This window comes from Epinephelus lanceolatus, chromosome 23, assembly GCF_041903045.1.
Source record: "Epinephelus lanceolatus isolate andai-2023 chromosome 23, ASM4190304v1, whole genome shotgun sequence".
NCBI lineage: Eukaryota > Metazoa > Chordata > Actinopteri > Perciformes > Serranidae > Epinephelus > Epinephelus lanceolatus.
This window is the reverse complement of record NC_135756.1, coordinates 6,516,930-6,541,238: the sequence shown is the minus strand read 5'-3', so window position 1 is coordinate 6,541,238 and position 24,309 is coordinate 6,516,930. Positions and strand designations below refer to the sequence as shown.

The following is a 24,309-nucleotide window of genomic DNA, read 5'->3' as shown; positions in this document are numbered from 1 at the left end:
TGATAGCTGCTCTAACTTGGTCTTTGACTCTCTACTGACACATAGTTCATCTATAAGGGCTCATGTATGGTTTTGGTTATTGGTTTCCTTGGGGAGTTTTTCCTTATCTGCTGTGAGGGTCCAAGGACTGAGGGCTGTCGTATGCTGTAAAGCCCTCTGAGGCGAATTGTGATATTGGGCTTTATTGGGGCCTCTCTCGTGTAGTGGTTAGTGCACTCGTCTTCCATGCGGAAGGTCCAGGGTTCCGTCGACGTCAGCAAAGACATGCTGTCACAAGAGGTTCCCACCGCCGAACCAAACGGGATCAGATTCCTTAAGGAGGCTTCAGGATAAGAAGGTGTAAGAGAGTAACTCCGGACCCTGAGCCAAGTCCTCAATGAGGGCGCATCTCAAGCCTGTTGTAGATGGGAGGTTCCAGATGTAAAAGCATCCCGGGCTTTATAAATAAAATTGTATAGAGTGTACCAGGGCTGACGTCAAAACCCGGAAGTTTAGCATCACGCTGGTTCCCGGAAGAGAAAGTGAATGTGATTTTTGGATTATGTCAGAAAATAAGCTCTGTGGCTAACACAAGTTTATGATACTTACAGGTTTTGTTCAGCGAGATAATCTTCACATATGAACACCTTTCATACCACATTTGAAGCTTAAATGCGATCGCCAGAAGTAAAAAGCTAACGTTAGGCTTTAACGGACTACATGACTACTCCACGGTCGCATGACTCTTGGCGTCACCGCCACTAAGCTTTCAACTGATTTCGGCCGCTTTATTTTAAAAACATTGTATAATGGGGAAATCGGACTGTTTAAGCTAAATAAGAAGCTGTAATGGTGGACTGCCAGCACTCTCGCCTGTTCGGGGGTGATGACGTTTAATGTCCCCGACAGGGTTTGTAGTCGTATTGAACAACTTGTTAGCAACTGCCTTTTTTACGACACGTAAAAGCTTCAGAATTCACAAGTAGGGTATATACTGACGTGTTTTATGTCATAGAACAAAACCTGAAACTCGCTTAAGCTTTTGTTGACCACAGACCTTATTTGAGGCATTTTACCAAAATCCGTCTAAAGCCGTCTATTGGCTGTATTTATGCCAACATAAAGGACGCATGGCAGAATGAGGGCAGTGACGCGTACATTTTAAACAGACGTATCTATTTCCATGCGTAATGGGAGTATACATGAGTCTCAATAGTCACAGTGGACATGGTTGATAGAGTGGCATCTCATGTTAAGTCTGTCAAAACGGTTTTAATTTGTGTTTTGTGATAGTTGTTGTCAATGTGACCAGAACGGCAAGGATCTGATTTTTCTGTTCATTTGGTCCAAATCTTCATGACTACATTGTGCAACAGTCGCAGACATGCAGTCAGAACAGTGTTGTCCACATTTGCCAGTGTTGGGGAAGATACTTTAATGAATGGATGAATGAATGAATGCCCTGACTGTCATTGCATAGTTACATAAAACCAAATATGCTGTCTCTCATAAAAGAAAAAACATTCCATTAACCCAACGCACACTCACATACCCCTACACAACAACACGAGAGCTCTCAAAGGCTTCAAGCTGCCATTTTCTTCACAATGGAATTAGCTGAACTACAGCAAAGCTACACTAGGTAGAAATCTAAGTATGGAAAAAGTAGTTCAAGCTGCTTTCTAAAAATGATCAAATTGACAATGTACTGTACATGTGACACTAAATTATAACAAAATATAACACAAAAGAGTCACATGCCAGCCAATTATTCACACTACGGACAATTTAGAGTCACCAATTATCCTGCATGTCTTTGGACTGTGGGAGGAAGCTGGAGTACCTGGAGGAAACCCACACTGATACGGGGAGAACTGGGGGCTCCCCTATCCCAAGGTTCGAACTTGGGGTGATAGTCTAAAATATCATGCAGTAACTTCTGTGAATATTCGTTAATAAATAACAATAATCAATACTAATAACTACTTGTGGTCAAAGGGGGTTTGATTACAGTAGAGAAGAAATGGTAAAATACAAATAAAAAACTTTACTTTTGTGGCCCGAAATAGTCAAACTACTACTTTTATTACATGTCATTCACTACTTCCCAGCACTGAACTTGGCTAAATGTTATGACAACAATGACCATGCAATGAGTCAGTACGTTTACATGCAGCTTGAGCAAATTATTGGCTTAGTCAGACTGAAACAGGACTTTTAAATTCATGCTTAGTCTGACTGAAATTGGACTGTCCGTAGCTCGACTAACACACCTAGATAATTCGATTGAAAACCGAACTATTGCTGCATGTATCCACTTAATCCAACTGAGCAACTGTGCTCTTGTTCTTGGACGTTAGTCTGGGGCACCATCAGCCATTAGGTGTGCTAGCCCCTCCCCCTGCCGATCTCCGCAAGGGATGTGAGGACTCACTTCACCAGAGCCTCCCTCGGCATGAGGGTGAGTAGATAATGGCTGAATTTTCATTTTTGGGTGCATTATCCCTTTAATACATTCAGCATCGTACTTGCATTTGGCCATGTCATCGAGCTAGTTTGCTGTCCATTCACTCACTCTACAACAGGAAGCGGCACTTCGAAATAAAAGCTCTGTGTCGGAAATTCACTGCACTTAAATGAAGTGTTTTTGGGTTTTTTTGTTGTTTTTTGTTTTTTTTTTATAAACGACACGTTTCCAAGTCACTTGTGTTTTTTTCAGAGTGGATCTGCAACCCACTTTTGGACCATGACCCACCAGCTGGGAACCACTAGTCTATAACATTTAATATTAATTGGATAATATGCGATGCAGCAATCACAGTTAAGGTTTGGGGTGAAAATAAAACATGGAGGTATTATTTATAACAAGTTTAACACTCAACACAAACAGTCAGCTGATCTGCTTCATCAGGACCGTGTGTGTGTGCTGTTCGATAACATACAGTGATGAAACAACCTCATCAGATTCTGATTCAGATGTTGCTAATCCTGATTTTTGGCTGCACCTTTTTCCCAACTGAACTCTGCCCACATCAAAGCAGTGAGAAGAGCCCAGAGAAAACCAAATAATCTACAGATCTCTCAGTGAAATCAGCGTAACTGTTGTTACTTTGGCAGAAAACTGTGTTTACACTGAGGCATCCGTCACTCAGCTGATGTAGAAAACAGGTTGTCAGAGTCTTTAACAGAGCACCCTTTGTTCTTTCACCTTTTCCTATGTTGCTGTTTTGTTTATTGTATATGAGCAGTGAGAGGGGCGAATGCAGAGTCAAACTGGGCCAAGAGTATGTCCTGTTCATGTGATCCCCCCCACCTCCCTACCCCCCCGGAGATAAATGAGGGTCGACATAACGAAGCTGCTCTCCGCCCTTCCTGCAGCCCCCGACTACTGCCAGCACCTGGAACCGCACCGCTAGGGGTGAATAGTAATTAGGTGAGGGGATGAATATGCATGAGCGAGTGGGTGGTTTTTACACGGGGAACTTGAAAAAAGAGGGCAAGGGTCTCCTGGAAACAAGACTTAGCCCGCTGCTCTCTTTGTGCCTGAACATACATGTTGTTTACATACACATCCACAACAAACATTAGCCCTATCTTCTCCAGTGTGGTCTGCTGAAATGCATCCAGAAATACACCTAACTTTGCTCGGGCTACGTATTTTGTACCTTTAAATTTAGTCTTTAATCCCATTGTTTTCTTTAACTCAGTTATTTTAGGCACTTATTATTGATTGTACATGTGTTTAAACACAAGCCTGATTTAAAACCAGTGTGATTTCTTGTGTCTGGCCTCAGTTATAAAGTGTTTTCTTCACATGAATACCAGGAAAACTAAAATAATAAGACTATAGTTGTTAAAGCCTGATATTTTCTTTAAGGAGAGACTCGTTTTAAAACACTTAAACATGGATAAAAAAGGATGCTGCCTTCCTGGCTCTGTGTTTTGGTCTGTGGGTGTATTTCTCTGCTTCCAGTTGATCGCTGGCCAAATCCAGACATAGTAGCTCCAGTGCAGCTCCAGTAAAATCTGATAGCAGAAAATGTTCCAGCTCTCTGTGTATCAGAGAGAAGTGAGGGTTTCCTCCGCAGCAGAGAGAAATTCATCCGTGTATATTTTTGTGGTATATTGTTTTCCATGAGAGAGAAAAAAAGCTTAACTAAAGAGGAAATGAGACTCAGTAGGACAAAGTGCAAACTGAAGCCACGAGCTGCGTCTCGTTGTAGCTGCTCTTTGTGTTTGTTATGACACACACACACACACGTTACTCTGTCACCAGTGTGGTTTCTCTTTAACTGTCACTGTCATTACCTACATGGACACAACACAGTGTTACTGTTTGGATTGTGTTTCCTTTCCTTTCCTTTCCTTTCCTTTCCTTTCCTTTCCTTTCCTATCTTCCCTTCCTTCTCTCTCCCTCCCTTTCCTATCAGTTGATTTCTTCTCCTTTCCTTTCCTTTCCTTTCCCTTCCTTTCATCTACTTCCCTTCCTTTCTTCTGCTCCCTTCTTTTTCTGTCCTTTCCTACCCTCTTCCTCCATTTCCTCTCCTTTTCTTTTCTTTTCATTCCTTCACTTCTTCTCTCCTTCCCCTTCCTTTCCTTTCCTTTTTTTCCTTTTCCTTCCTTCCTTCCTTCCTTCCTTCCTTCCCTCTCCCTTCCTTTCATCTCCCCTTCTTTCCTATCAGTTGATTTATTCTCCTTTCCTTTCCTCTCCTCTCCTCTCCTTCCCTTATTTTCCTCTTTCATTTCCTTTCCTTTCTTTTCCTTTCCTTTCCTTTCCTCTGCTTTCCTTTTTTTATTCTACTTCCCTTCCTTTCGTCTTCCCCCTTCCTTTCCTCTCCTTTCCTTTCCTTTCCTTTCCTTTCCTTGCCTTCCATTTTTTCCTTCTTTTCTTCCTTTCTTTCCTTCCCTCTCCCATCCTTTCATCTCCCTTTCTTTCCTATCAGTTGATTCCTTTCCTTTCCTTTCCTTTTCTTTCCTTTCCTTTCCTTCCCCTTTGCTTCTGTTTCTTTCCCTTCCTTGCCTTTCCTCTCCTTCCCTTCCTTCCTTCTTTCCTCCCCTTCCTTGTCAGTCCTTTCCTACCCTGTTCTTGCATTTACTCTACCTTTCTTTTCTTTCCTTTCCTTCCTTCGTCTCATCTCTCCTTTCCTCTTTCTTTCCTTTCCTTCCTTCCTTCTTTCCTCCCTTCCTTTCCTTCCCTCTCCCATCCATGTCTCATGACTAAAGGTTTACATGAACGTCACTAATAAAATCTTTCTTATTTGGACCTTGGACAGGAAATAGGAAGTAACATCTAAACAGTAAAATTGATGTAGGGGATTTGTTGCCAATGAGTGAAAGTGGAACTGGTGCTCACAGTGGTTTTTAATTGAGCTTTCAGTGGCAAAATATGCATCTTGTGGGAGAATAAAAAGACGCTCTTCTTCTTGATATCATCACTCTCCAACTCAGCTCCCTTTTTGTACCATTTGCCAGATATGGTGCGACTATTGGAAATGTTCTGTCTGAATGAAGACTGGAAGTTGTTATTTTACCAGTTAAACAAAGCCGACCATGTTTCATGTCCCAAAAGGACTCATGAAGAAACACAAGCTGAATGCTCGGCATCGCAAACCGCTGATGTTTATGAGTGTAGGAGTATCTGAAAGGCGGGGCTTCTCCTCAACTCTCATTAGCATTAATCACTGGAGATAAATCATGTGTAACGTGGCTGTTTGATTACCTGGATCCATGGTGACGGGCTGGCAGAGGCTGACGGGAGTCGTCTCCAACGGCTGGGACGGGGCCAACCTGTGGGAGAAAAGCAATCAATACAGTCAAACTAATCAATAAGATTACCTAACTGTAATCAGACAGGAAACAACAGAGCAATCAAATGAGGGCTCATTGGAGCGATCAGTCTTCACAAACAGTTTCAGGTTTAGAAGTAGAAGAGTTAGAGAAGCAGCAGGGGGGACGCAGTGACGGGGAGAAAGTATTGATGAAAGGATTCCCCTGAAGGTGAGAAATGGAGTTAGTGGTTAGATGAGAGAGCTGACAAAGTGCTGCTGAAGACCTCATATTTCTCCCGCGCTCTCCTCGTACTCCCCGGGCTGCGTTTGCCAGCTGACGGTGTAACATGTCATTTGTCAACAAAATCAATCAGCGCCGCGGGAAAGCAATTTCTGCTCTAAAAAGCCACGGTTTCAATTAATGTCTTTGGAGTGACAGAGAGGGAGAGGCAGGCGGAGAAAAGCCTCCAGGGTTTTCTGAAGAAACCTTTACTTTTTGTTTTCTGGCTCACAGGCAGAAGGATGGAAAACAAAAGGCAGTGAATGAAACCATTTTTCACAACACGCTGAAGTGACACAGACGATGGCTGTACAGTAGTTAAGTTAAAGTGATGTATCGGCTGATGGATACGTGTGGACAATACTTCAGTTTGAATAGAGGTTGAATGGACATACAGGGAGAGAAAAAGACGATACCATCAAACAAGTCAAGTGTTATATCAGATTCTCAATAAGTTCTGAGTCGGCCAACTGCAAGAAATAATTCAACTTAACTGCCATTTTGTGTCACCTCACTGTTCAACACAGTCTCACTCTGACCTCTTCATGTATTGACATTTGGTCATGGACTTTCCACGTCCACGCACAACGTGCAAGGTACCCTGGGTGTGTTGGTTGTTGATGTTCTGAGATACTGTGTCAAGTTCTGCCTGTTACATGCATTGTCTTCTTTCAAAATACACTTCAGTTTTCACAGGAAATTTAGCGCGTACATACAGTCTCTTTCGAAATAAAAGGACTACGATGGTACAACACTGTGAATTAACGTTCACGACATAAGCACGTGGTTAGGTTTAGGAAAAAAGAACAGGGTTTGGCTTTAGAATCTTACAGGACACGAACGCCACTCTCTCAGGTGAAAGTCGATGTTTGTTGGACCCATCCACCACCATTCCCGCCCCCCAGTTGGACTTTTGCTGCCTACTGCCTGCCAACTTTCATCCTTGTTCTGCCGCATTTCCCCCTGACACCACCGAGCGCTGTTAAACTATAACAGCAACTGGCCGCGTATCATGCCGAAGTTACAGGATGCCTTTTTTTTGTTGATCTCTGACGCCGCAACGACTTCGGAATGAGACCAGGCTCCACTGTTCTACTAAGGCTGCAACTAATGATTATTTTCATTACTGATAAATGTGCTGATTACTTTCTTGATTAATCGATAACTATTTGGCCTATAAAATCAAAAAAATGGTCTTTCTTGGGCATGCCTCGAAAGAGGACTGCAATGCTGTGTCTCAAATTGTGTACTTCTGTACTTACACTTAATATTTTGAGTGCATAAGTGCGTTCACATTGAGAAGTATGGAAAAATGCAGTGCATTTTGAGTACCTGGATGGTGCACTCAAAACGGTCAAGACATTGAGTGTGGAACTATGGACTCTTCTCGCCCTCAATGGTCGCCATCTTGGCTACGTAGTGGAAGGGGAGGGACCACTTTTCAAACTGGAAATAGCGGCTGAGGACTGTGCGACCGTGAACGTCGCTGCATTGTACAAATACATGTGTTTTTTGCACTAAGCACCACTATACTGTTGTCGGGTATAAGCCAGCAGTGTGTTTGTTGGGTTAATTTAGCAGTCTGTGATTGATTTGATACCACGAACGATAACGCAAATGCTAATGCTAGTTTGCTAACTAGCTAATTTGCGGTCGTCATTTCCGGTGAGTGCACAACAGCCGTGTTTGGTTTGAGACAACACTACCCTGTTGAAATTCACGCACTACGCCAATAAGTACATAGTGCACATGGTATACTACATGGAAGTGTACTAACGGACGTATGTGATTTGAGACATAGCACAAGGCTCTCCGATTGCAAGCATGTAGGCAGAGTTGAATGAATTTTTATCAGTGTGTCATGCAAATAGTGAGGTGCCATCCTGCACAGGTTTACAAGACACCATAAAATCAAAACAAGCCAGGACCGGAGTCCAACGTACATGTTTTCAGACAGCATTGAAAAGAAAGAAAATGGAGCAAAGCAACAAAAGCATCCTAAGTAATCAGATCATCATTGTGTCTGACGAGTTCTTGGATCACTCACGAACATATTTACCGTGCAGCACTGGAAAAATCATAATAAGTACTAATTAAACAAACTATCCTGCCTTCTTTTTAGGCTTTTGTTACAAGATTGGCAAACTTTAACACATCAAAATTAAACAACCGTTCTAGCTTTCGGTCATCGGAGCACCAGAAAATGTGTAGACGTCTAATTGTGTTGAGTTCTTGTGACTGAAGAGGCTGTAACACATGATTCACATCAGTTTTCGAAGCATCTGTGTTAATGTTTGACCTCTGATTTTCTACAAACTGCTATCCTCTCTGTATATTGTCAGGCTGAGGCCAATGAAACTACTCAAATATATCAGCATGAGCCTGTCATCAGTCGAACTCTGTAACTCCGTGACTGTGATATATTTTGGAAGATAAAAGTCTTCGCTTACTGTTTTTCTGGCTGCACCACAGCGATCTTCTTCTGCTTCTGACCTGCAGAGACACAGAGTCTGCATTAAGCCGTCACTCCCAAGTAAATATGTGCGTGTTCTCTTTGTGTGTGTGTGTGTGTGTGTGTGTACATACAGACAGGTTTGAGTGGAGGGGTCAGAGGGTAAGCGTTGGCCTCGCACCAGCCGACAGGGAAGATGTCCATGGACTCGACATCCATGATACACTCTGACAGGGGCTTCGCCACACCTGGAGACAGGTAGACAGCAAAGAGGGAGAGGAGGGGTGAGGAAGCTGTCACACACTAACACACACACACACACACACACACACACACACACACACAGGCCATTTTTTTGAGACACAGCAGGAGTCCTCTGACACTTAATCCTCCGACACTTAATCTCCCCCCCCCACACACACACACACACACACGACTGTACCTTCCAGTCGGAGCCACAGCAGGCGTCCTCTGACCTGTGTGATCTGAGCCACACACACCTCCGCTGGCCGGTGAGGGTTCACTGCCTCCAGCCACATGTCCTTGGCAAAGCCTCTGTTCTGCCATGTCTGACCACACACACACACACACACACACACACACACACACACACACACACACACAGGAGGAGAGAGTGAGGTAGAGTTTATGTTACATTTCTGACAGTGATCTAACCTCTGATAAACTAAACCTGGACAAGATATGAAACTGATTTCACCTCACACGAGCTGCAGTAACAGCGATTTAGCAGGTTCGCTGCATGTTACGGTGAACCAGAAGGGTCAAATAACATCCTGATTGCAATCTGTGTTAGATAATGTGATGAATATCCTGATGAATTTAGCTCCATTTGGTTTATTGATAATGAAGCTGCATATTCTGCCAGTGACAGTGCAATGAAAAGTAGTTGTTTTTTTTTACCAAGACATTTCTGCGTCTTCTGCGGTGATAGTACCACAAAAAATGGTTGTTGTTATTTAGACGTTACTATGTTTTCTCCCAGGATAGAGCCACAAAAAGTGGTTGTATTTTACTGAGACATCGCTGTGCTTTCTGCTGTGATAGTGCCACAAACAGTGGTTTTCTTTTTCCCAAGACATTGCTGTGTTTCCAGTCAGGATTGTGCCCCCAAAACCGGGCTTTTTAAGGCAAAACAGATCTTATCCTAATCATAACCAAGTGGTTTTTATGCCTAAACATAACCACACATTAACCAAAGTGTTGTTGAAACTTAAATTTGGCATGTATCCCCCATGTAATAATGTAAAGAGGTAACATGTTTGTGGTTTGCAGAAAAGTACTAAGACACTGAGACATTGCTGCATTTTCTGCCGTGATAGTGCCACGAGAAACGGTTGTATTTATTTAGACATTGCTGTGTTCTCTGCCGTGACAGTGCCATGAGAAACGGTTGTATTTATTTAGACATTACTGCGTTTTCTGCCGCGATAGTGCCGCAAAAAACAATTGTATTTATTTAGACATTGCTGTGTTTTCTGCCGTGATAGTGCCACGAGAAACGGTTATATTTATTTAGACATTGCTGCATTCTCTGCCGTGATAGTGCCACGACAAACGGTTGTATTTATTTAGACATTGCTGCGTTTTCTGCTGTGATAGTGCCACGAGAAACGGTTATATTTATTTAGACATTGCTGCATTCTCTGCCGTGATAGTGCCACGAAAAACGGTTGTATTTATTTAGACATTGCTGTGTTTTCTGCTGTGATAGTGCCACGAGAAACGGTTATATTTATTTAGACATTGCTGCATTCTCTGCCGTGATAGTGCCACGCAAAAACGGTTGTATTTATTTAGACATTGCTGTGTTTTCTGCCGTGATAGTGCCACGAGAAACGGTTGTATTTATTTAGACATTGCTGCGTTTTCTGCCGTGATAGTGCCACGAGAAACGGTTGTATTTATTTAGACATTGCCGTGTTCTCTGCCGTGATAGTGCCACGAGAAACGGTTGTATTTATTTAGACATAGCTGCGTTTTCTGCCGCGATAGTGCCATGACAAACGGTTGTATTTATTTAGACATGGCTGTGTTTTCTGCCATGACAGTGCCATGAAAAGCAATTGTATTTATTTAGACATGGCTGTGTTCTCTGCCGTGACAGTGCCACGAGAAACGGTTGTATTTATTTAGACATTGCTGTGTTCTCTGCCGTGACAGTGCCACAAAAAACGGGTGTATTTATTTAGACATTGCTGTGTTCTCTGCCGTGACAGTGCCACGAAAAATGGTTGTATTTATTTGGACATTGCTGCGTTTTCTGCTGCGATAGTGCCACGAGAAACAGTTGTATTTATTTAGACATTGCTGCGTTACTGCCGTGATAGTGCCACGAGAAACGGTTGTATTTATTTAGACATTGCTGTGTTTTCTGCCGTGATAGTGCCACAAACAGCGGTTGTCTTTTACCGAGACATCGTTTCCAGTCAGGATTGTGCCCCCAAAACCGGGCATTTTAAGGCAAAACAGATCTTTTCCTAATCTTAACCAAGTGGTTTCTGTGCCTAAACATAACCACACATGAACCAAAGCGTTGAAACTTAAATTTTGAATGTATTCCCTTTGTAATAATGTAAAAAGGGAACATAGAGAGACACATCTTCTCCTTTAATCTTGTGTTTTAAAAATGCAGCACAAATCAAGCTTTGTCCATGTTGCTGGCTTGTTTGTGTTCAAATGGCTTTGTTTTCATGCATTAGTTGGTTTGTTTGAAGACGCGGGTCGTAGTCACATTGTGGGAATTTGGTCTTCAATTTCAGATGCCGTCTTTGATCTCCAAACTTGTGTGTGGTAACAGGTATGAGAGACATGTTAGTCCTCATCCCTGACACCTTCTCTCTTGTAAAACAAAAACATGGTGTTAAAAACAAACAAATTTATGTGTGGCTGGTCCAAAGTAAGTTTGGAGGTGGGCGGTGTTCTTTGTCTCATTTTGAAGCGCTGAGCCAGAATGGGCTCATTCCTGCCCCCTGACGCTGGAGGGCAACACCCACTAGTACCTTTTTCCCCAACTGTCGGCCACGATGAGCCCATTCCACACTCAAACAAAACGTGGCTACGCTCACAAAGATCTGATTTATTCTTTAGCAGAAATTTTCTCTGACAGGTTGTTTGATTTTTACAAGAGAAAAAATGTAAAGGATGAGGACGAACAGGTTGGTTTTACAAACTCATGTCTGGTTCACTTTCCCACCTCCACTGAAGAGCGGAGCACAGCTGCTTCTCCAAGCTCGCTTACTTACTGAATTGCTTTTGTGTGTACTCACAGATAAACATCTTACTCATTTTTACAAGTATATTGACAGTGGGGACCTCGTGTAATTCGCACCATGGCTGAATCCACTTCACTCTGAGCAAATATCTGATCATTCAGAATATCTTTAAACACCTTAATGACATACTTCACAAACAAACTCCAAACAGTTGCTTATGAATAGTCCTAATATAAATAGCAAGTCTAATGCAGACCGAGCATGTCATTGTCTGGATGCTGCATCAAATGTCTGTCTTACATCAGGGAAGCAGGCGTCCGGAGCTGCCTCTGTCCCACTCTGCTTCAGGTAGTCAGCCCAGTCAAAGTCTTGGCCCTCGTAACCCGGGGGCCGCTCCAGGCCCACACCGTTCTTCAGACACCACTGGACAGGCAAGATGCCCGTCGAGTTGATGTGACACACCACACACTGCGGCTTTGCATCGACTGAGAGATCATCCAGCATTACCTGGAAGTAGATTTCATTGTAGACCTGAAGAGGAAAAAACAAGAAGAGAAACTATTAACATCTTTTTAATGCGACATTTTGGAGCCTGAGATTAGAATCTGTCTCCACATGCGTCTCAAGTGATCGGATCTAACTTCCCCTCTCAAATAAACACACACATCACTTCATGTACCATCATTAGCAGACTACTGCTGCTGGAGGGTGAGCTCTGTGATGGGGACAGTTGGTGAGAGTCCATCTGCACACACATAGTTACAGGGCTAACTGTTAGCCTCACATTGCTAACGTTACTTAACAGATATGAACAGGTTTAACAACAGATTCAAGCTGTTTTGGTGTCGGTGTGAGTTTGTTGGCTCATGCTAACTGGCTGTCAACTGACGTTGACCTGATCATTTGCCAGAGAGGAGAGCGGCTCAAGAGATGGTCCTTCATTTCTGTGTCTAACTTGTGTAACGGCAGCAACAGAAAGTTTTCTGGCGGAGAGCAAGATAAGCAAGGATGTCAGCTGAGGAGACTGTCCTTTAATGTGGACACATTGGTTGCACTCACACCTGTACGTAGAGCAGTTACTTGTGATCTGATTGCCCAGGATGTATTTTGCTATGGAGGTGCATCATGGGAAATGTAGGCTCCAAAGTTTTTCAATATTTCAGGCTCAGTTGTGTCGATTCTGACCATTCTTTCTTTTAATCTGTGGAAGAGTAAAAGGCTGGAGGGCCCCTTTAAGTCTGGTATGAAAGCAACAAGAGCCATACCCAAACATTTTTAAAGCTATTAAATACTTACTAATACTAATACTTATAATTTGAGTTTTATCATTATTCAGTTCTTAAAGGTATCTATGTAGGATTGTCGGTTACTGTTTGCTGTCAGAGAAAGTGAAAGTGGGAGCAAAAGCCAGCCCCAGATTCACTCTTGTTTGGCACTTTGCCTCACCCTATTTGCATTTTTTTTTTTTTTGGCACTGTGTCTCTTGGATGCCTCCTGCTTACAGTTTGGCACCGGACCTCACCTGAGCTCTGTGTGGGTACACGCCCATAAACATTCTGAACATATTAAATAAGAAAATACGGGCAGCGGGCAGAGTCTCTGCAGAAAAACACACCACCACACTCTTCTAGTGGGTCATATTTGGTATTTCCTTCTTGGAAGATTCAAATTGAGCATTTTCAGAAACATGACTTTAAACACTTCTTTGGTCTAAATTCAAACACTGGATTTTTTTTAGAGCTTTATTGCGGACAGTGTAGACTTCCTTATTTTAAGAAAGCACCACAAAAAAATCCCTTTAAATAGTGCTCAGAAAATCAAGATGTCGGAATCTTTCAAAACATCCGCAGAGCGCTGGGAGTAAAATACAACATTTAAAGTTCCTATTTGTGTCTTTAAACTATTGAATACTGGCACAGAATATTGACTATTGACAGATTTATTCCCCAAAAAAGGAGGGTTTGGATGTCACACAATACAGCAGAGTATCAGTGGTTTTATTAAACAAAAGGAACACGGTAAGGAAAGTATATAAAAATAAGACAATGATGAAAGAATCAGAAGTCGGCATCAGTGCGACACATGAAAGATAAAATACCAACTTCCAGTCACAGGAATCCAGAAACCTGAGGAACGAGGCCTTCTGGGCAGAAACATGTTAAAAATTTGATGCCACATTAATAAAGGCAGCTGAGGAATGCCTGGGGGAGGCGTCTGCTTAATATATCTATTTTTTTTCTTCTTCTTAAAGATAAGACATTGTTTTCAGTGTGACTCACCTTGGTGACAGAAACAGGGCAGATCTGGAGCTGCTCCCATGGAGAAACCATCTCCAGTTTCATCCCCGTCTTGAAGGAGTGCTCGGGCAGGTCTACATGGTCCTGACACAGTAAAGTCAAGACTTTCAGACAAATGTGCTCCACTTTTGTTAACGCGCACACACATGCAAGACAATGTAGGTCACTCAGACCCTGCTGGGTGGGCATGTAATGAACGAGGCAAAGTGTTATCCCCATCATCTCAGGATGGTGGTGATCGTTAGGCCTAAAATAAATATTAATTATCACTTTTTACTGATAGACGATGTGATTTATATTTCCACTCCTCATGCCAACTACCCAGTTCTTCTTCTTCTATTCATTCTAAATGAGCTGGAAATGTAAACACATCACTTCCTGTATGCCAGAGGGAAACTTAGGGAAAGCATTTTTTAGATAAAAACAAATATTGCCTTTGTAATCTCACTGACAGCTTGTCAGGTTTGCTTTCAGCTTTCAGTTATGGATGTTGTTGTGGTTTGGATGAAGGGAGTTTCTGGCAGTTTTCGGGGCGTTGATACTGGAGCTTCATCACACTGTTTCATGTCAGAAAGTTTCAGGTAGTGGTAGAAATCCTTTGATTTTATGTTCCTTCTTCATTAATGTGAATAAGATCTGCTTATTCTAGCCTGTTTGTTGGTTGTACCACAGTTTGGTCACAATTTTTGGTCATTTTAATTCTAGTTATTAGCACTACGCCCAGTTCAGACCAAAGATTCGGGACGAGATGAGTTGAAACAGGCAACTACTTGCGCTACGTTCTAAAAACCTGCCAGTTCACACCAATGCAACCAGGGACAGTGTATCATCTCTATGCAGCAACTCTCTGTACTTCTGCTCTGATTTGCAGCTTTTCAGGTTTATTTTGTGGCTGAATATAATTTGTAGCTTCTTAAAATATGAATGACGATAGTGATAGTGAGATACTGGCTACAGTTGCATTTGTCGTCGTGATGAAACATAGGAAAACGACCCACCATCCGGCACCGGCACACCGTGAGGACGGAAACAGAGGGCTCGGCGGGGACAGAGCACCTGCTGCAGCAAGCAATCACGCCGTGTGCTGTCATTTTGATTTGACCAGCAGACTTTACTACAAAACAATTGGCTGTCGAAACAGGTGACGTGCTTTAAAACCAGCCGCCAGCGATTTGACCAGTGGAGTCGCAGGTGACACCATCAACCGGCTTTAGTCGAACTCAGACCGGCCAGTTCACACTGCTGCAACTTTTCTCTGCAGCTTTCTAAAACGGTTTCTTCTTGTCGTGAATCTTTGGTCTGAACTGGGCTGTAGGAAACTTTTTCTTTCATTGAGTTTCTCCTGGTACTTCAGGTGTCTGTTGCTCGACTTGAGGAGTGTTTGGTTTGCTGCAGTAGATTTCCGAATTCAAAGGAGGGATTTTAATGGTGCAGCTCAGTTCAGTCGCCAGAAGAAATTGTTGGCATTGTACGTTTCAGTCAACCATGGATACATTACATTTGCACATTTAATACATTTCACATCAACTTTTCTGAAGTGACGTAATATATGAGCTGACTTTGTCAACGGGAGGTGGAGAAGAAGGTGGATGGTGTGACACCTAGGTGAGACGCCTCCAAAGCTGCAGACCTCTGTTTGAGACCAACAAACAACAAAACCAGTTGTTTCCAGCGGTATTTTAGCCACCAAACATAGCTGTTTGTAGCGATCCATCACTGTGTTTCCAGCGGGGATAGCGCAACATTATGTGGTTGTCTTTTAAAAGAGACATCGCTGCGTCTCCACTTGTGATTTTGCCTCCAAAACAGCCAAACTATTACGATTTCCTTTTTTGCAGAAATGTACAACACCAACATTTTTTTCTGAGGATTAGGCAGTTTTCGAGTTTTCGTTATTATGGAGAAAAACAGCGTTCAATTGGCACAGTTCCCATCAGTTAGCAGATTAACTGAACACGCAACAATGTGAACTTTATCTTCATGCAAATACACAATTCAACACACAGCACAGAGAGACTAAAATTTCCTTAATAAATTAATCATTAATGAATGTTCCCATGTGTTTAAATGGAGCTCTTCTTTCAAGGATCTTCCTGTTTCCCTCTATAATTGGTACCACATCACATCATTCTTTCAATGAAACCTGCTGGAAAATGATTATGAGGAAATTACAGACCTGTAATATATTGCATTACCATTTATTATCCCAGTTTCACATCATAAATCAGCCCCAGACACCAGAGGTAAGACTGGCAACATAACAAAGCTCGTCTCATCCAGACAGTCCTGCAGTCTGGCTCTGAGCCAACGCCACACACACACACACACACACACACATATATACTCTGTGTGAAGAGCAGCAGTGTGTGTGAACTGACTCACCTTGAACACCTCCAGTGGCAGTGGGCTCTTCTGTCCGTTGAGTCGGGCATCCTCCAGAGCCTCCTGCCAATCGGAGGCGCTCTTCAGAGACCTGAGTCCTGAGGAGGGAATATGATATTAAAGATTAGTTTTTTAGGATCCACTGTCACATTGAGAGGGGTAGATTATTCTCATACTGCAGCTCAAATAAAATACATGACATCAGTGTACCTTTTAAACTCAACAGTTTCTGTGAATGTCATCAATTATTACGAATCAAAAATAATTTTGTTGGTAGGGATTTTAACAACGACTACCTTGAACTCTGACTCTCTGAATATTCAGTGTTTTCTAATACAAATCCTTGAGCAAAATATAAAGAGATAAAATCAAGAAAACAATATTCAGGTTAAAGATAATGAACACAGTTGAAACCCTGATTTAAACCTTTCAAACAAATTCCAAATGGACCATTAAAAATGAACGATGACAAACGGCTCATTAAGTATCATTAAGTTTCTCATAAACGCTGTGATTGTGTTGTGAGAAAATCAAAGGTCCTCCTTGTGACCGCAGCAGTAAATGAAAAGGTGCAAGCAGATCAGATAATCACCTGTAGGCGGTTCTAAGGCGAGACGGTTCTCCAGAGCCCAGCCGAGCGGGCGGAGCCTGACGTCCAGGTAGAACAGCCAGGTGTCCTGAGCCTCGTGGTCGTCAGAGAGTCCGGCGTAGCGCAGACGGAGCCTCCCTCCGACGTTCTGGATTACTCGTACGGGCCAGTAAAGGAACGGGCCGGAGACGTCCTGGAGCTCCAGGACTGAGCCCTCAACAATCAAGTCCACGGTGTTCTTACCTCTCAGAGGCTGTGAGAGAGACAGAGAGATTTTGAGTGCTTTATTGGTTTAGTTAAACCTCATTTGACAGAGCTTGTAAACTATAAAATACTGCCACAGTATGAGCAGTGAAAACAGGAACAAAAGAGGAAGCTGATGAACTGTTTCTCATAGTTCAGTCTGACCATAGTGTCTGATCATACAGGTATCCTGAGAGGACAGGTTTTTCTTGTGCAGGCTCACCACACTGCCTTGTTTTTAAAGCCTACAACTTAAAAAAGAGCAGCTTGCTGTGTCTTTTTTTTATTGTTGCTGGGCAACCACTAAATCACCTGTTCATGGCCTAACTGTTATTTTGCTGTGAAAACTCACAGATCTGTTTCTTTTATCTTTTAGATAGTGACATAGCAAGCAGCTAATAACCTGCCTACAGTGTCTAATTAATAACCATCTGCATAAAAAATAGACATGCTGAGGGCACTTGCTGTGGCTCTGATGGGAGTGAGAGGCTGTTCTCAAATAGTATGTTGAACACAAGGAGACAGAGATCCATCTTGTTGTTGTCACCACCACAGAAGGCCCATCTCTACACGGGGTGCTGCAGGGATGAAGTTTATTTTTGTGGGATAACCCTGAAGTTAATATCGCAACTCCATGGCAAACATAAGTTTAAGACACATATACATTGTGTTCAGAGAGACACCACTTTCTGGTGTTTGAGGTAGGGCTGTCCCATAATAGTCGACCAAATGTTAGTCGACCAGAAAGGTCATTCGTCGTCAAGATTTCTTTAGTTGCTTAGTCACAGAAAAATAAACAAACAAAACAAAACAAAACCAAAACAAAAATGTGAAATTCTATGACGAGCTGCGCCTTGTCCAAATAAATCCAAACCTATCTGACTGGACCATGTGGGACTTTAATTTGAAAGGACAGACACAGGAAGTGTCCACGCTCAGCAGTCAGACAGGAGTCAGGTTAATTTCCAGGGCTGGTACCTGCGGTTATTCCACAGGCTAGTTAATAACATGTCAGGCAGGAAATCCAAAGTGTGGGATCATTTTGAGAAGGTGAAGGACGAACCCAAGGTGATATGTAAACTCATCTTCATTGGTCGACTACAAACATGACGTATCATCTGAAACATGGAAGTAGCTACATGCCCATTAGCCCACAGCGTCATTAACAGGCGGCTCGCTCAGTGTGTGACGTGCACTTGGAGATAAAATATAGGCCTATATTAATGAAGGTTCATTAGTACGGTTTTGTATTTCTCTGTAATGTAGCACAGTGTTAACAATGTTACTGATATTATTCTTTCTCACACCTTCAACTCAAACCACCAAAATATATCATTTAATCATTACATTCATATCAGAAACATGTGGGCGACTAGTCGTCTGATGGCCCTAAATGACGACTATTGGTTGACTAGGAAAATTAGTCAGGGCAGCCCTAGTTTGGAGTGTAAATGCAATTGCCAGAAGTAAAAAGCTAACGTTAGGCCATAAACAAACTACACCATCACCAACACAAGCAAGTCCAGTTGCCTACGATATAGCACTTGTGAAAACTTTAAAGTCTTAAGCTTGTGTTTACCACAGACCTTACTTCAGGCACCAAAAACCCATTAAAAAAACCCAGTTACCTCGAAACAAGGGAACCACACTCATCATGTGCTAACTAATTTCTGCATTTTAAGACTCATTCCTGCACCATTTTTTTCACCCCATTCAACAATGGGGAAAAAACGCAAATGATGTCCAACACTGCTCTGCTCTGAGTTTTGAGTTCAGGGTGCACCTGCGAGGCCCATACAGTAGAACAATGTGAGGCGCTCCGCAACACAACAGCAGTGAGCAAAAAGCTTCAGTCTCATTGAAAGGTCAAATTACAAAAAGCTGCCCCAGGCTGCTAAAACCGCTTCGCCTGACCAGGGCCTTCGCCTGCTCACCTGACCTTAATGAGCTGAAATTATACACTACCATTCATGTTTTTTAGTGATAACTGAGACAGAAATCTTTAAAGACGCCAACCAATGCAACATTTTAATTTACTTGCTTAGAGAAAGTGGATTACTGGATCGTTTCTTTTAGGATGTGGTGTCCTTTAGTGTGTTTTTTTTTTTTTTGTTTTTTGTTAAAACAGACATTTGACATTTTGGAAAATACACTTATTCACTTTCGTGCCGGGGATTAACTGAGGAAATTGATACCACTCTCATATCTGTCTGTTATATATCAGGCTACAGTCTGCAGCTGCCTGCTGCCTCCAGCTACATATTTACTGTCCAGACTTGAGACTGGTATCAATCTCCGAATCTAACTCAGGGGCTGAGATGCCCAAAATGACCCCTGCTGTCCCTGTGTTCAACTCCAGCCAGGGTCCTTTGTTGCATCGTTTCATTCCCCATCATGCAACAAAGGACCCAAAGTTAAAGCCCAAAATGTTCCAGTCAGAAAGTGGCATTGTTTGAAACCTGTTAGCCCGACAGTCAGCTGTGTTTTATATTACAGAGAACTAAAAATGAGGTATTTCCTTTGTGTAAATTCTTCCTCTATTTTCTAACAAGGTGCTGCAATAAGAGGATAAAAAACCTGCAGCTAAAAACCAAGCCATTGTGTTCCAACATTTGTATTCATGTCGAATCAGGCTGGTTGAATTTATTCTTCCTCCTCTGTAGTGTCCTATTTAGCAACTACATTAAAGGTCGACTCCATCTGTGTTCTTTTTTCAGCTTTTACAAATAAGAACACCCACTCAGCTGTTGGACAAAAGCAGTGATGTAGGTTACAGCACTGATAGTAATAATAACTGAAAAGTATAGTTACCTACAGTAAGTGTCAGTCAGCCCCCAGTTTGGAGAAGCAGGCAGGAGTACCGACACAAAAGCTAAGCAATGTACAGCTGTAGACATTTTTTAGCCACCTAAAAAATCAATATCAGTTTCGGTGTACTCTATAAGAAGAATATTTTCACCTTGCTGTCGGGGGCTTTCACACCTGCCCTGCTTGATTCAGTTCTAATTCAAGTTCTAATTCAAGTTTGTTTGCCCCCTCAGTGTAGGTAATTTACGCAGGTGTGAACACAGCAATCACACTCAGGTGCACACCAAACACACACAAACAAACTCTGGTGCGGTTCATTTGTGGTGAGAAGGTGTTTCGACCTGGATGTGAAGCAACTGCAGTCACAAGACACATTGTTTGGGTTAAACATGAGCATGTTACAGTCCTGGAGGATTATTAATGTGCACCTCCTCCTGTACTGCCTTAATATGCACATTCAGCACATCCAATGCATCAAAACATTGTTTTCTAGTTGGAGCCGCGCCTCGTTTTCAAACTGTATGGTTTGACTAAAATGAACAATGACAGCAATATAGTCCACGATGAGCAGCGCTAAAATCAACCTGCGCAGTTGTCCCTCCATTGTGACATTAGAAAGTGTCACATTTATCTTGCAAGTGAACTCTTCTTCAACGTTTGCTTTACTTCCTGGATTTTTCCCACATGGAAATTTTGACCAATCAAGAGCAGCTTTCTCACACAAGGCATTTGATCTGGTCCTCTTGTAAATGCTGCCGTGAGAACACGAACCAACTCTAGGCAATTATACAACTTTGTGACAAAATAAGTCCCTGATTCAGACCAAAGGAGACGACTCTAGGTCTGAAAGCCCTTTGAGTAAGTTTGTATTATAGTGTGACTTCCAGATCTGAACTACACAAGCAGTCTGTTGTTTAGCTTCCGTGCAAGTTAGAGGGTTAGAGGAATCTCTTACTATATAATGACAAAAGCTCTGTGTGTGTGTCTGTGTGTGTGTGTGTGTGTGTGTGTTCCATGTTTTTCTCCTCACTGACTTGGTGGTAGAGGGTCATGGGAGGATGCCAATGAAGCAATATTACATCAATTGGCCAAAGGGGGGCGCTATAGCAACCGATTGAAATGTCAAACTTTGAATGGGCATATCTCATGCCCCGTATGTCGTAGAGACATGAAACTTTGCACAGAGATGCCTCTCCTCATGAGGAACACATTTGCCTCAAGAACCCATAACTTCCGCTTATATAGATTTTCCGCCATTTTGAATCTTTTGAAAAACACTTCAAATCTCTTCCTAGAAAGTTTGAGCGATCTGCATGAAACTGGGTGAACATAATCTAGGGACCAATATCTAAAGTTCCCTCTTGGCAAAAGTTGGAAAACTTACTAAAACTGAGCTTCTATAAGGCAATGAATATTGCGGAGGGCGTGGCTCATCACATAAAGGTGTATAACATCTCAAGGGTTTCACCCATCACCACGCAACTTTGTAGGCATATGACCACACATAATCTGAGGGGACCCCTCCATTATTGACCCCATCAAACAAAATGGGGGCGCTAGAGAGCTCATTTCTTATCTAGGCCTAACCGCCATATGGATTTTTACTAAACTTGGTAGATATGTAGAACAGGACGCCTCAAGGTGACTGGAGAAATTTAACTCTAATTGGCAACAGCAGATCACGTGGAAAAAAGGCTTTTCGGAGAGCTTGGAAAAACAGCTTTTGTGACACTCAAACATACGTACTTCATCCAAAATTTGAATGTTCAGATTTAAATACATAAGGAATACAACTGGGGAGATACAGAATGATAAAAAATCCTTGAAAAACACAACAGATAATGGACCTGCCCTTTAAATTCTACCACATCTACAAAAGCTTTGTCTTTAACCTTAAGTAAGCAAGTACATTTAATGAGGGGAAACCATATATAATATAATATAAGCTTTGTCTTTAACCTTAAGTAAGCGAGTACATTTAATGAGGGGAAACCATAATATAAGGGGCTTTGTCATGCCCCTCGGCATCTCACAGGGATGCACAGGGCACCATTTAGCACAGTGGTTCCTAACTGGTGGGTCACGGTCCAAAAATGGGTCTTGGGTCTTGGTAAATGGGCCGCAAGTGACTTGCGAACATGTCAGGTTTGTAAAAAATATACTTTATTTTGAAGGACAGTGAATTTCTGGCGCATCGCTTTTATTTTGAAGTGCCGGTTCCTGCTGTAGAATGAGTGAATAAAGCACAGCTACTTAACAGAGACAGCAAACTAACGCAACAACATGGCCAAACACAAGTATGACTTTGAGTGTATTAAACTGTGTGGACCTTGAACTAATGACTAAGGAGAAATCTGGACCCTGTGGCTGGACTCGTTGGTACGTGGTTAATGTTGTGAAGCGGTTGCAGTTAGGTTTCAAAACTGTTTGGTTAGGTTCAGAAAAAAGAACACGTTCTGTGTTAAAAGAAGTACATTCGTTTCATATTGTAGTGTGACGTAAATATGATGTTGCCTCCGATTTCTGAGCTGAAAGTCTGGTTTTGTTTGACCTACCCCCCCCCCTTCCTCCCATGCTACCCAGACTTTTTCGTTCTTTATACGAAAGCAGTTGCTCTCAGCGTCAAGTATGGGTTTACACAGGAGTTAGTTAAAAGCCCGGTTTGTCTCATAAACATGCTAAAGGGTGACTTTGGTGTTAATATCACGTGTTGAGGGGCGTGACAAAGCATTGATATTTGACCCCCCTTGAAATGAGAGCAGGCTGGGGACTCAGAATTGTAGATGATATCTTGATCCCCCACCTCCTCCCTATGATATTCTCTATGTGAGCACACTCACCCCCTCCAGCAGGTTGGCAGGTGCCGTCCTGGCGCCGGTCAGGTCCTGAACGAGGAACTCCGTCCAGTCGCTGTATTTCTCCTTGATGGCTGCAAAGAGACATAAAACACAGAAGTGAGACTGAGAGACATGTAAGCAATCAACAGCAATCACAACTGTGCTGCTGTGTCATGGTGAATTATTAATTATGAGCCACTACATTGAACTGTTAAGTGTAGTCACCAGAGAACGGCATGCATGAGTAAGTGCACACATCACAAACACACAGCACTCCTACTATTAATACTGGTTTTTAAATGCAGATAGGGATTTCTTTAATTAAAGCTGCAGATGTGAAGTATTTTAACCGTGAATGTCTCTGAATTTTGATCATTTTTATGCAAAAGAAGTGAGAAAAAAATTCACATATTCAGTGTTTTTCCCTGGAAAAGCCTCTGAAGCCTTGATGGCTTCATTCACTCTGCAAACATTAATGCTGGATTCTGATTTATGGCTGAGATTAGACATTTTTTTGGGCTTGCATCTGGCAGGTTTCTGCAGAAGTAAACACATCAAAATGAAAAACACTGACTAATGTCGTATTGAGCCGTGCCATTTAAATGTTAATGCACAGAATAACAGCTGCAAATTTGAGAATAAAATAAAGACGAGGCTAAGGAGGCAAAACAGAACCAAAACGTTTGATTAGGACTCTTGGAAGAGCAGAAGTGGCTGTTTTTTATTCTGTGCAGAGATGTGAGATGAGTGGCGGGAACAGAAACAGGTTTCATCCAGAATTTCACGTATCAAAGGTCATCGGGTGACGTGTAACTTCCTCTGGGAGCAGTAAATGATGCATGAACTGAAGATGACTGTTGAGGCTGAGGTCGCTGCCGCAAATTAGATATGTGTCCGGTTTAAGACCACATATGAGAGCAACCCAGATCAAACTTAGAAACGTCAGCTGCAGAGTGAGAGATAGAAAATGATCTATGGCACAAATGAGGAAGGAAAGATAGTGCTAAGATAATAGTATTGATGGAAGTATTAATAATAAATTGTGTTTATCAGGTAGAAAATAGATGAAATGTAAACTAAAATGTATTCATGAAAGGGCTTTCCCCTAAAAATACTGCTTGGTATGACGATTTCTTTCTGATAAGACCTCGTCTCCATTCTTAGTTCAGAGTACACGTGAAGAATATTATGTGACATCACTTAAACATCTTCCAAAATGGACACGTCTGTAATTCTACGTAATATCACGCCCTTTAATAAAGGTAGGGTTTATTGCAGGGCTGTATTAACTCATTAGGGACATGAGGAATAAACAAAATTTGAAAATACTAGTCCGCATCAACACTATTCATACCAGCAGCGATATGAATTTGAAACAGTTGCAACTGGTCTCCCATAATCAATTTATTAATCACAGAATTTTGTTTATGCAATGTGATTG

At 42.2% G+C, this 24,309-nt stretch overlaps 1 protein-coding gene across 3 annotated transcripts in view; it reads right to left on the bottom strand.

The window, feature by feature from the left end:
* Positions 1–24,309, bottom strand: part of sfmbt2 (Scm like with four mbt domains 2) — a 94,404-nt gene that overhangs the window by 10,737 nt on the left and 59,358 nt on the right. For all 3 annotated transcript variants that reach the window (XM_078165396.1, XM_078165398.1, XM_078165397.1), the window contains 9 exons: positions 22,872–22,960; positions 16,984–17,233; positions 16,392–16,489; positions 13,992–14,093; positions 12,013–12,243; positions 8,922–9,048; positions 8,614–8,727; positions 8,478–8,520; positions 5,699–5,766 (listed from right to left, as the gene is read on the bottom strand). In XM_078165396.1, the coding sequence (XP_078021522.1) occupies positions 5,699–5,766; positions 8,478–8,520; positions 8,614–8,727; positions 8,922–9,048; positions 12,013–12,243; positions 13,992–14,093; positions 16,392–16,489; positions 16,984–17,233; positions 22,872–22,960 (1,122 nt within the window). The remainder of the gene's footprint in view (positions 1–5,698; positions 5,767–8,477; positions 8,521–8,613; positions 8,728–8,921; positions 9,049–12,012; positions 12,244–13,991; positions 14,094–16,391; positions 16,490–16,983; positions 17,234–22,871; positions 22,961–24,309) is intronic.